Source organism: Megalopta genalis, unplaced genomic scaffold, assembly GCF_051020955.1.
Source record: "Megalopta genalis isolate 19385.01 unplaced genomic scaffold, iyMegGena1_principal scaffold0034, whole genome shotgun sequence".
NCBI classification, from domain to species: domain Eukaryota; kingdom Metazoa; phylum Arthropoda; class Insecta; order Hymenoptera; family Halictidae; genus Megalopta; species Megalopta genalis.
In genome coordinates, this window is record NW_027476103.1 from 1325746 (window position 1) to 1339559 (window position 13814).

General features: G+C 47.4%; 1 protein-coding gene across 13 annotated transcripts in view; it reads right to left on the minus strand.

Annotated features, from left to right (window-relative positions):
- The window catches only part of LOC143261095 (uncharacterized), a 36290-nt gene that overhangs the window by 1540 nt on the left and 20936 nt on the right, over window positions 1-13814 (minus strand). For 2 of the 13 annotated variants that reach the window (XM_076527646.1, XM_076527648.1), the window contains 4 exons: window positions 6673-13797; window positions 6298-6534; window positions 6106-6222; window positions 5948-6035 (listed from right to left, as the gene is read on the minus strand). In XM_076527646.1, coding sequence (XP_076383761.1) covers window positions 13658-13797 — 140 coding nt within the window. In that variant the 3' untranslated portion in view covers window positions 5948-6035; window positions 6106-6222; window positions 6298-6534; window positions 6673-13657. Of the gene's footprint in view, window positions 1-5527; window positions 5820-5947; window positions 6036-6105; window positions 6223-6297; window positions 6535-6661; window positions 13798-13814 lie in introns of all 13 variants that reach the window. The other 11 variants (XM_076527650.1, XM_076527649.1, XM_076527658.1 and 8 more) reach the window with 11 other exon arrangements.

Consider the following 13814-nt stretch of genomic DNA (forward strand, 5'->3'; position numbering starts at 1 on the left):
TAAAAAGAGGATGATAATAGAATCACAACAGATTCAAGCGCAGGCGGACATCGATAAAGATCGCGACGAGATGGCGGTCAAGAACGCGAGACTCCGCGAACAAATAGAGAAACTAACGTTAGAGAATACGCGAACCGCGGATCCGATAAATCCGACCCTCGAACTTCCTATGCAGGCGCAATCGACGTATCGGCCATACTATGATTTCCGCGAGGCCGAAGATAATCAGTTAACGTTAAAATCAGCGGCCGACATGATCCCCATGTTTAATGGCACGCAGCCACCGGTATTGCAATTTACGCGCGCCTGCACCCACGCGCGATCGTTGGTACCCTCACATTCGGAACGAAGTCTCGTGAGATTAATCATAGGTAAATTGCGCGGGGCACTTTGTGAGTAGTAGAGTTTCGTCACTTCAACCGTTTCAGAATTGTGCGAACGTCTAAAAATGTTATTCGGCGCGCAACACAAAATCCAGCATTATCAAGGCGAGCTAGCCAACATCTATATGGACGAGCGCGAGAACATTTTTACATATATAAATAGAGTAAGAGATCTGCACGGCGCAATCATCAATTGTTTGCCGGACCGAGCCGACATCGCGAAATCGATGACTTCGCGCGGGACTGTTTCATTGACGGTTTAATTCCTAATATCCGGACAGAATTTCGCGCGATACGACATAAACACATGGAGGATATTTTCGACGAGGCAGTAAGGTCATTCGAACAGCTAGAGATCGATTTGAAGAGATATGGCAACATAAACAGTCGAGGGGTCCGTTTTTCCAGTGAAATAAACAACGCGCGGCCGGAAACCCGAAACTTCCTGCCGAGGAACCGATCGCCATCACCCTACAATAACAGAGGGTCCGGTTTTGCTGACCCGGGACGGTCATATACAAACAATCCGAGCGATATGCATTCAAGGTATTACGAGTCACCGATGCGTCAACGCGACCATGACTCACCGGCGCGCCAATACGTAGACCGTCGCGAGCGCGCCCCGGACTACGATTACACATCGCGTAAACAAACCACATCCAGACCTTCGCCGCGTTACGAATATCAACGCGAAAACAATTACCGGGAACAGCCACGCGAACAATACCGGCCTAACTACATAAGAAACTCTCAAAAGTTTTGCAACTACTGTAAAACGCCCGGCCATGATATCCACGAATGTCGCAAACGCGAATTTAATAATAGGAACCGCGAGCAACAAACTTCGGGAAACGGGAGGAACCTCCCGACCACGCCGAACAACCGTCGGGAGGGAAGCCGAACGTTCCAAAACGTGAGACCGATCGCGAGCGAAGAGCAGACAGTAGAGACGGGAGAATCGCGAGGATAAACCTCCGTCCAGCCTCCGCGGTCCCACATGTAATGGTGTCTCCCCCGGAATTAATTAAAGCAGCCAAGTTAATGATAGACACCGGTGCCGAGCCTAATATCATCAAGGTCTCACAATTAAAACCGGACGTGATCGTCAACGTGAACAACGCGATTAACATCACCGGGATAGCAGATGAATCTGTCACCACACTGGGCACGACGTCAATATCTATTGCAAGCACAGAAGTAGAATTTCACGTAGTTTCCGAAGCCTTTCCAATCTCTGCAGACGGTATCTTAGGTTCTGCATTTCTATCACAAGGCGCGGAAATTTCGTACAAGAAAGAAAGCGTATCGTGGCAAGGAAACGAGTTCCCTTTCACGACGCAATCTAAAGTCAGCATCGAACCGCGAACCGCGGCATTAATCAAGGTAAAGGTGACCGGACCGGAATTCGGTTACCTCAGCCGTCGCGAAGTTTCAAAAGGAGTTTTCCTCCCGCATTGTCTCGTAAGAAACTCCGACGGACAAGCGATTGTGCGTTGTGTCAATACGAACAGCGAATCAATAACCTTTGCCACGCCGGAAATGGAGCTGGTAGAGGTGGAAGAGTTGTCGGACATCGCCATTCCGCAAAATTTTTTTTCAAATCCTAAAATCAATTCTAATTCTAATTCCGCTTCGATATTCAATTTAAATGCAATAAATTCCCGCTACGAGAGGATTAAGGGCATCATTAGCACCGATCACCTCGGCGGAGAAGAAAGATTACACGTAGAACGATTGCTGGAATGCAATCAAGACCTCTTCCACCTCCCCGAGGAGCGCCTCGGCAAAACTAACGCGGTGCAGCACCGAATCGCAACAACTGATCATTCTCCGGTTCATGTAAAACAATATAGATATCCACCGATACACAAAGATGAGATCAATAAACAAATGAAAGAACTCCTCGAGCAAGATATCGTTGCTCCTTCAAAGTCTCCTTACAATAGTCCACTCTGGATCGTGCCCAAAAAGGCCGATGCAGAGGGGAACAAAAAATGGAGAATGGTTATAGACTTTCGCGCACTAAATGAAAAATCGGTGCCCGATGCATACCCGCTACCCAGTATTCTCGAAATTTTGGATCAATTAGGTAGCGCCAAATACTTTAGCGTTTTCGACCTCGCAAGCGGATTCCATCAAATTGAAATGCACCCGGACGATGCAGAAAAAACGGCTTTCTCGACGCCGTACGGACACTATGAGTATAAAAGAACGCCATTCGGCCTCCGAAACGCGCCCGCAACATTTCAAAGGCTCATGGATAACGTGTTAACCGGCCTCCAAGGCACAGAACTCTTTGTATATCTTGATGATATCGTCATATATGCGCGGAGCCTGTCGGAGCACGCCACAAAATTTAATAAACTCGCAGATAGACTCAGACAAGCAAATCTAAAACTTCAACCGTCAAAGTGTTCGTTTTTACATAGGGAAGTGGCGTATTTAGGCCATATAATTGGCGAGAACGGCGTAAAACCATGTCCGATGAAGATCGAGGCCGTGCGGCAATTCCCGCGTCCGAAAGCGTTAAAGCTTAAGGGAGTTTCTGGGTTTGTCAGGATACTAGACGTTTTATACCAAAATTTTCGCAGATATCAAAACCGCTCACAATACTTTTAAAAAAAGATACTAAGTTCGTGTGGAATTTAGAGCAGGAGAAGGCGTTCAATACCCTCCGCGAAATCTTAACCACTCCTCCAGTATCCTGATTTCGAAAAAGATTTTAAAATTACTACAGACGCGTCCGGATACGCAATAGGCGGTATATTGAGTCAGGGCGAAATCGGAAAGGACCGCCCGATAGCCTATGCATCTCGATTACTACACGGGGCAGAGCTAAATTACTCCACAATAGAAAAGGAATGCCTCGCGATCATATATTGCACCCAATATTTTAGGCCATACATTTATGATAGAAAGTTCAGTTTAATCACAGACCATCGCCCACTGGTCTGGATGAATTCCGTGAAGGATCCGACATCGCGATTACTCAGATGGAGACTGAAATTAGCAGAATTCGACTACACGGTGATTTATAAAGCGGGCAAAACGAATCTCAACGCGGACGCGTTGTCCAGAAACCCCGCGACGGTACTCCCACTTTCCTCAGATTCCTCAACTATATTTGATAGCGTTAGAAAACCTGCCCGTTCCCCGATTCTCGGATCAAGACCGGCAGCAATAAATTCTCCTACGACATCCGAATCTAATCAACCACGTTCCCGCCCCACATCGCCACAACCCTCCACGTCACGAGGAAATTCCCCTCCGACGGAAAACACACTAGTATTCTCTCCCTCGAATAAAAAACAAACTTCGAGTCCGGACACTGACACAGAGACAGATACAGACGAGGACAAAAACATATTCGAAAATTATAATACTCCAGCCTCCCCAAAAGGAAGGACCATAACGATCACTAGGGATAGATTAGTCATGCGAAGCGATAATCTCGCTGCATTTGTAACAACCAGCGGCCACCCATTAGACCCGGGCGCCGTCGACCTGTCCAAGGCAGGAAAAATTCCAAAAGATTTAAAACTAACACTCTGCCGGACCACAGAGTAATGAAAATCGGTACTAAGAATCTACTTTTGCTCCCAATAAAAACATCGCAACACCATACCGCAACGCACGAAAACTTACTTGAACTTTTTGCCTCAATACTTGACGTGACGATCGAATTACAGCTAGATTCAATTAATATATCAAAGACAAACTTAGACGACATCCCATGGCACACCGTTTACAAAATAATCATTGATACATTCGCGACCACAAATACCCAATTCTTTGCATGCGCGAATCAAGTCATTATACCGACGGAGAACGAACGACTTCCTATCATAAAAGAAAATCATCTCTCTTCCTTTGCCGGACACAAAGGAATCACAAAAACGTATAGGAGAATCCGCGAAAAATATTATTGGAGTACATTAAAAAAGGACGTGACTGAATTCATAAATAATTGCGAAACTTGTCAAAGAAAAAAATTAGTTAGAGTCAAAACGCGACAACCGATGACGATCACTGATACACCCGGAAAAGCCTTCGAAAAGATATCTATGGATATCGTAGGTCCCCTTCCAACTTCCTCAAAGAACCACACGTATATTCTAACCATACAGGACCTCCTCACCAAGTATTCCCTTGCCCTCCCGCTGCACAACGCGACCGCGATTGAGATCGCGGACGCCTTTATCAAAGATTTCATCTGCCGATTCGGGGCTCCTAAGGGAATTTTAACAGATCAGGAGCGAACTTCCTGAGTTCACTAATGAAAAACATTGCAAAACGATTCAAAATTACGCAATTTAAGACGACGGCATTCCGGCCTCAGAGTAATGGTTCCATAGAAAGATCTCATCATGTGTTAACAGAATATTTGAAGCAGTATGTATCCAGAGCCGATTGGGACGAGTGGCTCCCACACGCAATGTTTTCTTATAATACAAGTGTTCATGAGGGCACTCTCTACACTCCACACGAACTGGTATTCGGTACACTAGCACGAACTCCGTCAGCAAACCCTATAATGCATGATTCATCTGACGAGTCATACATAGCTTATCTAGAGAACCTACGAACAAAAATTTCTGAGACCCTGACAGACGCCAAAAATAATCTTACCTCCGCGAAAAACAGATCCAAAAAATACTATGATAGGAAAACCAACGCACAGTCCTTTGTCGTCGGAGACAAAGTATACTTACTTAAACAACCCAAACGCGATAAGTTCGATGATGAATACATCGGACCAGTTTACCATAATCGAATGTATGAGTGACAAGAATGTTAAAATAAGAATGAAGAAAGGTACAAAGATTGTTCACACGGATAAACTTAAGCATGCGCCACGTCAGAATGTAAATGTAGTGATTCACGCACCCCCACCAACCCTTATCGCGAACGATAAACAAGATCTCGTATATAAAACCGCCGGGGAACTCCGCAGCAACCATCAGTCTACAACCAGAGCAGACACCATGAAGACCGCAACGATATTCTCAGTATTCTTTCTCCTACGTTCAACCAACGCATTGATAGGGTATGACTGTAACAGCCCTACACTAAATACAACCACAATTTCGACTGTGGACTCGCCTAAATGCGAATATACGCATTCGAAACCGATAGCTACGAACCTTACGATCCAGCTGCTCCAATTGATCGAGTTTAAAGATGTTCCGACATTTCAATGCAAAATAGAAGTTGACAGGACTATCTATTATTGCGGTATGCACTCGCATACATCCGTAGTACATAATGGGCGACATCAATACATACTAGACACCCCGAGGGATGTCTGCAAGACCATCCACGAATCAGGAATTCTACCCCTTCCACCCACCGGTCAAATGGGACCGTGGGAATCAGAAGAAATAGTACCACGACGCGAAGCTTCGCATTAGCCGGATCGATCCAGCAGGACGGCACCTGCAGAGGAACGGCATACAGCGACCCGTACGGTACTTGGGACAATGTGGTGGTCCAAGCGGTCATAAAAGTGACGTTAAAAACTTTCCAGGCTTCGATCAAGCTATCAAGTAATACGTTATACTTACCCAGCGGCCAACGATGTCCACTAGACAAAGAGTACTGCATGGACTCCGAGGACGGTTACACGTACTGGACCAGCCTCCCTGAAGATCCCTGCAAGATGAGCAACTATAACGTGTTGTTCGAAGGCAGAGCAATAAAGGTGTCTAACAAAAATTCGAACCTTGCCTCTCTATATTCAGTTACATCCGGCGACACGGCATTCGCTTTGACCAGCACGGGCCGTACGCAAGCATGTGGCTATACGCTCGTAAAAACCGAGCACCCAAAATTATTAATCCTGGAAACAGACAAGGAAGGAAAATTTAAATCGGTGTCGAAACCTCAAACAAATAATCTCGATATATTCACTTACGTGAACACCAAATTCGTTTATGTCGAAAGACATATCAAATCCCAGATAGTGGCGCTATATAAAGACACCATGAAACAAAAATGCCAGCTCGAACAGCAAATCCTGAAGAACATAATTTCCTTGGTTCATGTTTCACCAGCAGAGGTAGCAGCTACTATTACCAAAGAACTGGGATACATGGCCCTCCCAGCTGGAGAAGTCATACATATAATTAAATGTGTGCCAGTCCAGTGCTCCCTGAGAAAGACCAAAGATTGCTTCAATGAACTTCCTGTATCATACAGAAACAACTCTTTCTTTTTAACACCAAAGAATAGAATCTTGGTCAAAACAGGAACACGAAAAACGTGCAACGAATTAATACCTCCAACTTACTGTATCCACGGTACCTGGTACAAGCTCATGCCAAATCCAGTGGAGAGCGTCGCACCACCTCCATTGCAGCCATTAACAGCTTCCGCGTGGAAATACACAGATCCGATGAATCTCGCCAACGGAGGAATCTACTCCAGGGAAGACCTCGAGAAGCTCAATGAACACATCATGTTCCCAGTCGAGAAGATGGCGGTCGTCGATGCACTGGCGCAAGGAGCGTCTGGCAGAGAATACGCAGATGGCTCCGTCAGGATGATCAACCTACTCGACGAAAATACCCTGCAGCAGATCGCGGAATCCACAGGAAAGCACATATGGAATGGGTTCATACAATTCGGATCGGCAATGGCCGGCGTCATAGGAATCTACGTGACCCTAAGAATTATAAAAATTATAATAAACACTATTCTCAACGGGATAGCCCTCCATGCGGCATACGGATGGAGTTTGCAGCTGTTCGCCGCCTGCTGGAGTGCCTTGGCCCACTTCTGCCTGTATCTGAAGGACAAGAATAGTGACAGTGAAGTGCAGCAGTGCTCCGTAAACCCAAATCCCCTAGAATGCGTGACATTAAATATGCCCAGTGACAAAAATCGTGCGAGCGACAAAGTGATTGAGAACGTGGACAGTAAAGACAATAAACGCGACTCAATTGAACTGTATGTCAGCGAAACACCACAATACATTAGCTATAAGAAATGCAAACGAGACTCAGAAAAGAATGACTCCTAATGTCGTCATTTTTTTTGCGAAGGGGGGAGGTGTTACGTCCTCGACGTTTGTATTAGTATGTATGTGTGTGAGTGTGCATGATGTGTGCTCCGCGCGAACTAGTACATAAGCATATTATAACCGACTATAGCATAAGTTAGCATGTATCTATTTTATAACGTACCATAGAATAAGTTAACATAACCACATTATATACTCTCTCTCTAGACACTAAGCGAAATATTTCTAAGTATCACAAAAAGCGCGCGGACTAGGACTACGACATCCCGCTGAACGCGGCATCCCCTCTCCAGCGCCATCCACCACCATGGCGGACGCCCCCACCACCGGGACTGCCCCCACCAGCGGACCGGCGGCCATGAGTCGAGGGAGCTCATTGCAGCCTGCGGCAGCTTCACTCTTGCTCCGGGACCCGACCAGTACAGTCGCATTTCTCGCACCGAAGTCCGGTCGTCCGCGGCCGTCAAATTCTTTGTCTTCGAAATCAAATTATAATTCTATTTCCAATTCCAATATTCTTGCGTATAGTGTTAAGGCATTGTAACCTTACTCCAGTTTTAAATTAGAATATATATTAATTTAGAAGCAGTGAACGTGAATTCATTCAATAACCTCTGCGTTCCCAATTCCAATTATCAGAATCATTACGATATTTCGAATTACAACTTCAGAAAGCGTGTGTACCGGGCTTTCTCCACAAGTCCTGCACGCCACCGAAGTTGCTCTAGCCAAATCTGTCCAGAAAGCGTATGTACCGGGCTTTCTCCACAAGTCCTGTACGCCACCGGACAGAGCGGACCATTTCGATATTTACTAATTACTGCTAATATTACCTATGCCGCTACAATCAGGGCGCAGAGCTCAGTTGAAGAGACTCGTCCGTTTATATGCGCAGATTCCGTACGAACGTCGAGTAAATCACAGGAGTCAAGACATTAGCATAATCGGTCATAGCCCGCGAGTAGACTCAGTTACGGGCGAACTTTCATACCGTGTAGAAATTCATATCATCCGCGAATATCCTGCACCACGTCAACGCCACCTCTATCCTTGGACGCAGCTGATAGAAATCGACATTCCACAGCCGACGTACAACCTCAGCAGAATTCCAGCAGGAGATCCAAGGCTGCCAGCGTACGTGAAACGAGCGAACGAGCCTTCCCAGCAACGAGACCCGCCGACAATAGTAAGTGCCCGCGTTACCTATCCCTGCGCGTGCGAGTAGGCGATACCCTGTTATACGCGAACGGTACGCGTCGCGTGAACTAAAGGCGATCATTTTAATTGCTCACGTATTGATTCCGCGTTCTCGCGGAATAATATATATTTTTGCGGGAAGCCACTCGCGGGACGTGACACAGCCACCGGAGTCTGCACCGAACATCAATCTACGGCCGTCCTGAGAGAGCGAACAGCACCCCGAAATTCCTGAGGACCATTGCGAGCCGGCGTGCGATCGACCGACAAATTAGGTTCTCCGATAAAGGTTAGAGTTTGAATTGTACACCCGTCGCAGCGCGTTATTCGTGAAGCCCAGTGGATACGCGAAAGAACCGCGTCGCGTGCCCTAAAAGTTGCAATCTACGTCTTAGCCGCGATAATCGCGCGATATATTATATATTTTACGCGTCGAGACTCGCGGGACGTAACAAATTTGGTGACAGCGGTGAGATACGCAATAATTCACGATGTCGACGCCTGCTGGAAGTACACGTTCGCATCAAACCCCGAGAACCGCGGAACAACTCGTAGAACTAGAAAAGCAATTAGAACTCCGTGAAGCTCGCTTAAACGCCCAGAACGCGAAATTCGAAGAGAAAAGAAATAAATTGTCAGTTGAATTCAATCTCGCTCAAGAAAAGCTAACAGAACGGCAGAACGCGTTTGGAGACGAGAAGGCCGCCCTTCACGAAGAAATAGAAGCATTACGTTCGAATAAAGAAACGGTACACGATCTAACAATGATCAATACCGCTAACAACAATGGAGAATCCTCCCCGACCAGACCGCTCGACGACCGCGAACGATTCCCGATCCCTACGATGGATTCCGGTAATACGGGAATTACCATGAACGCAGCATGCAACGCTGTTCCCGAATTCGATGCTACAAATCTGCCCGTTTGGCAATTCGCGCGAGCGTGCTATCGCGCCAGAAATGTCGTGCCGCCTCACGCGGAATTCACCCTGACCAAATTGATAATTAATAAATTACGGGGCCGCGCCTACACAGCCATCGAGGATAAAACGGTAAACTCTGTCGCGAGCCTTTGCAACCGCCTAAAGGATATATTCGGGCCGTCGAACACAATAGACCATTATCGAGGCGAAATGGCAAATATTAGAATGCGCGAATCCGAACACATCCTCGACTTCATCGCACGGATAAAAGATTTGCGAAACGCGATAATCGACTGCGACCGGATACGACCGGATATTGAAAACATCGACGAACTAACGAAACGCAGTTTTCTCCGTGGCGTCATTCCCACGTTCCGTTATAGCATGAGATATTTGGAGCACGTTCGACTCCAGGTATTATTCGACACCGCGATAAACTGCTTCAAAGAAGCAGAGGCCGATAAAGAGTATTACTCACGTCCGCCTTCCCGCGAAGTACGATTCTCAGATGACCGCCGCGGAAATATACACAACCGTTATACATCGCGATACGCCGAACCCTCGAGATCAAATTATCCGGTACCTCGACCATCCTATCGCGAGGTGACGCAACGGGTGAGTCAGCGTTCGCCGAATGTTAATGTTTATGATCGACCATATACCCCGACCCGAGATAATCCTAGATATACAAGAACGACCCTTGACGCATCCGGGCCGCGTCCCATAAACAACCCTTCACGTAATCCTTCGGCAAATAAACACTGCAACTACTATAAAAACCCAGGACACGACATACACGAATGCCGTAAACGTGAATACAACAACCGCGTCAAATCTCAGCAACAGTCGGGAAACGGGCAAGGCCTCCCGACTCCCGCGAGCGACCGACGGGAGGTAACCTATCGCAACCAAAACATCCGAACGATGTCGAACGATCGTCCGACCAACACCGAAGAGTCGCAAGAATAACCTTGCAACCCACCTCTGCCGTGCCACATATTATCGTCGCGTCCCCCGAACTAATTAGTAACGCAAGGCTGATGATAGACACCGGTGCGGAACCGAACGTCATAAAGGCGTCATCGCCGCAACCGGGCGTGGACCGTTACGGGACCCAAAGTCGGATACATTAGCCGTCGCGAACTTGCACCAGGGGTACTCATTCCCCACTGTGTGGTGAGAAACTCCGACGGATACGCGTATATCCGATGCGCTAACACCACGGACCAATCTATCGACCTCCACATGCCGATCATGGAGCTGGAGGGGGTGGAAGAGATGGTAGATGCCGTGGAAAACGCGAATTTTTTTTCAACTTCTAAATCAAAATCTAACTCAAATGCCAATTCTAATTCCAAGTCCATACTAAGTCTAAATTCTCGACCTCATAAATCCCGCTACGAGGCGATCACCGACATAATAAGTCTGGATCACCTCGGCGAGGAGGAACAATTGCACGTCAAGCAATTAATTCAAGAGCACCACGATCTCTTTCACCTCCCAGAGGAGCGCCTGGGAAAAACCAACGCAGTCCAACACAAAATTATCACGACCGACGACATCCCAGTCCACGTTAAGCAATACCATTATCCCCCCATTCACCGCGCAGAAATGGACAAACAAATGAAGGAACTGCTCGAGCAGGATATTGTCGCGCCGTCTAAATCCCCTTACAATAGCCCGTTGTGGATCGTCCCCCAAAAAGCGGATTCAGACGGAAACAAACGTTGGCGGATGGTCGTCGATTTTAGAGCATTAAATGAAAAATCCGTCCCAGACGCGTATCCGCTGCCAAGCATCCTGGAGATCTTGGATCAGCTCGGGAGCGCAAAATACTTCAGCGTCTTTGATCTCGCTAGTGGTTTCCATCAGATTGGAATGCATCCGGAGGACGCAGCAAAAACTGCCTTCTCCACACCGTACGGCCATTACGAATTCAAACGCATGCCTTTTGGTCTTCGTAACGCCCCCGCGACATTCCAACGACTCATGGACAGCATCTTGTCAGGCCTCCAGGGAACCGAATTATTTGTTTACCTCGATGATATCGTTATTTACGCACGGAGCCTTTCGGAACACAAATCGAAATTCAACAAACTAGCTCAGAGGCTCCGCGATGCGAATCTAAAATTACAACCCTCTAAATGCTCTTTTCTGCACCGGGAAGTCGCATACCTGGGTCACGTCATAGGCGAAGAAGGCGTCAAGCCCTGTCCTAAGAAAATCGCGGCAGTCAAGGATTTTCCAGTCCCCAAAAATATAAAATCGCTTAGGGAATTTCTGGGCCTTTTGGGATATTATCGTCGGTTCATCCCGAAATACTCTCAAATCGCGAAACCATTGACGACGTTACTGAAAAGACACAAAATTCGCGTGGAAATACGAACAGGAACAAGCTTTCTCAACTCTCCGCGAAATTCTGACCACGGAGCCACTACTTCAGTACCCCGACTTTGACCGCGAATTCAATATCACCACAGACGCTTCGGGTTTTGCAATCGGCGGTATTCTCAGTCAGGGCGAGCCAGGGCAAGATCGTCCCATTGCCTATGCTTCAAGGCTGCTACATGGTGCGGAACTTAATTATTCAACTATAGAGAGAGAGTGCCTAGCGATTATTTATTGCACACAGTATTTCAGGCCTTATATATATGGACACCGTTTTAATTTGATCACCGACCACCAACCCTTAGTATGGATGAATTCAGTCAAAGATCCTACATCCAGGCTACTCAGGTGGCGTCTCAAGCTAGCAGAATTCGATTACAAAATTATATATAAAACAGGCAAGACTAATCTCAACGCGGACGCGTTATCACGAAATCCAATGTCCGCTCTCTCGCTCTCCACCGATTCCAACTCGTCTGGTATATTCGACGCCGTCAAGAAACCACCCGTCCCCGCCTCGCGACGGCCTTCCCCGATCATTGGCCGCCGTCGGCCATTGCCAAGTTCTCCCTCCACCTCCTATTCTTCTCCGCCGCCTTCACCACGGTCCCCTCCAACGACGCCGCAGCAACCACCATTTTTCAATAGGCCACTCCTTCCGTCCACATCGCGATCCCCGACTCCTGCGCGCAATTCGTCTCCTCGTACCTCCCCTTCACCAATCCCGACGATCCAACAACCCGCCGAGATGGCGATAACATCAAGCCCCGACTCGGAATCTGAAACCGACGGAGACCTTTTCGAACATTACGACACCCCCGCAACATCTACTACGAGGATACTTACGAACACACGGCGACCGTCTCATCATGAGGAACGACAATTTAATAGCATTTATCACAATGAACGGATTACCGATCGACGAAGGCACGACAGACCTATACAATTCCGGGAAAATCCCCAAAATTAAAGACCTTACGTTAGCTCGCGCGAAGGTTCTAAACATCGGTAATAAAAATTTAATCCTACTCCCAATAAAACCGACGCAACACCACGCGGCATCGCACGACGACGTAATAGACTCTCTTAGATCTATCCTAGACGTTACTACAGAACTCCAATTAGACTCCTTCAGCATATCAAAAACGACAATAGACGATACAACCTGGACGGCGATTTACAAATCCTTAATTGAACTTTTCTCCAACACCAATGTCCAAATTTTCGCCTGCGAACATAAGGTCACCATCCCTCCTTCGAACGAGCGCCCGGAAATCATAAACGAAAACCATTGTTCCGCTTACGCCGGTCATAAAGGAATCACGAAAACCTATAGACGAATCCGGGAAAAATATTACTGGCCGACCCTAAAGAAGGAGGTACAGGATTTCGTCAATGCCTGTACCACATGCCAACGGAAGAAACGCGCCCCTAGTCCAGTGACTCGAATGCAGTGCGCGGTAGTGACGTGTTCCCCCACCTCGCCCACGAACAATAGCAGCGCAACCTCGAGACAATACGTAACCGCGAGCGAGCTCCGGGAGACCCTTCATTCATCATCCAGCACCGTCAAGATGCAGACACTCCTCGTGCTCGCCATCCTGCGACCAGCCACGGCCCTAATAGGCTACGACTGCGGAGGCTCAACGCTGAATACCACTACCGTCTCTACCGTAGACCGACCCCCCTGCGAACTCGCCGACGACAAACCAACGATCCAAAATACGAGTGTACAATTGCTTCAACTAGTCGATTTCGAGGAAGCCACGGCAGTTCAGTGCAAAGTGGAGATAGACCGTACGATTTACTACTGCGGAATGCACTCGCATATGTCCATAGTAAATAACGGCCGCCAACAATACCTCCTTAATACCCCGCGGGATACCTGCAAAACAATGCATA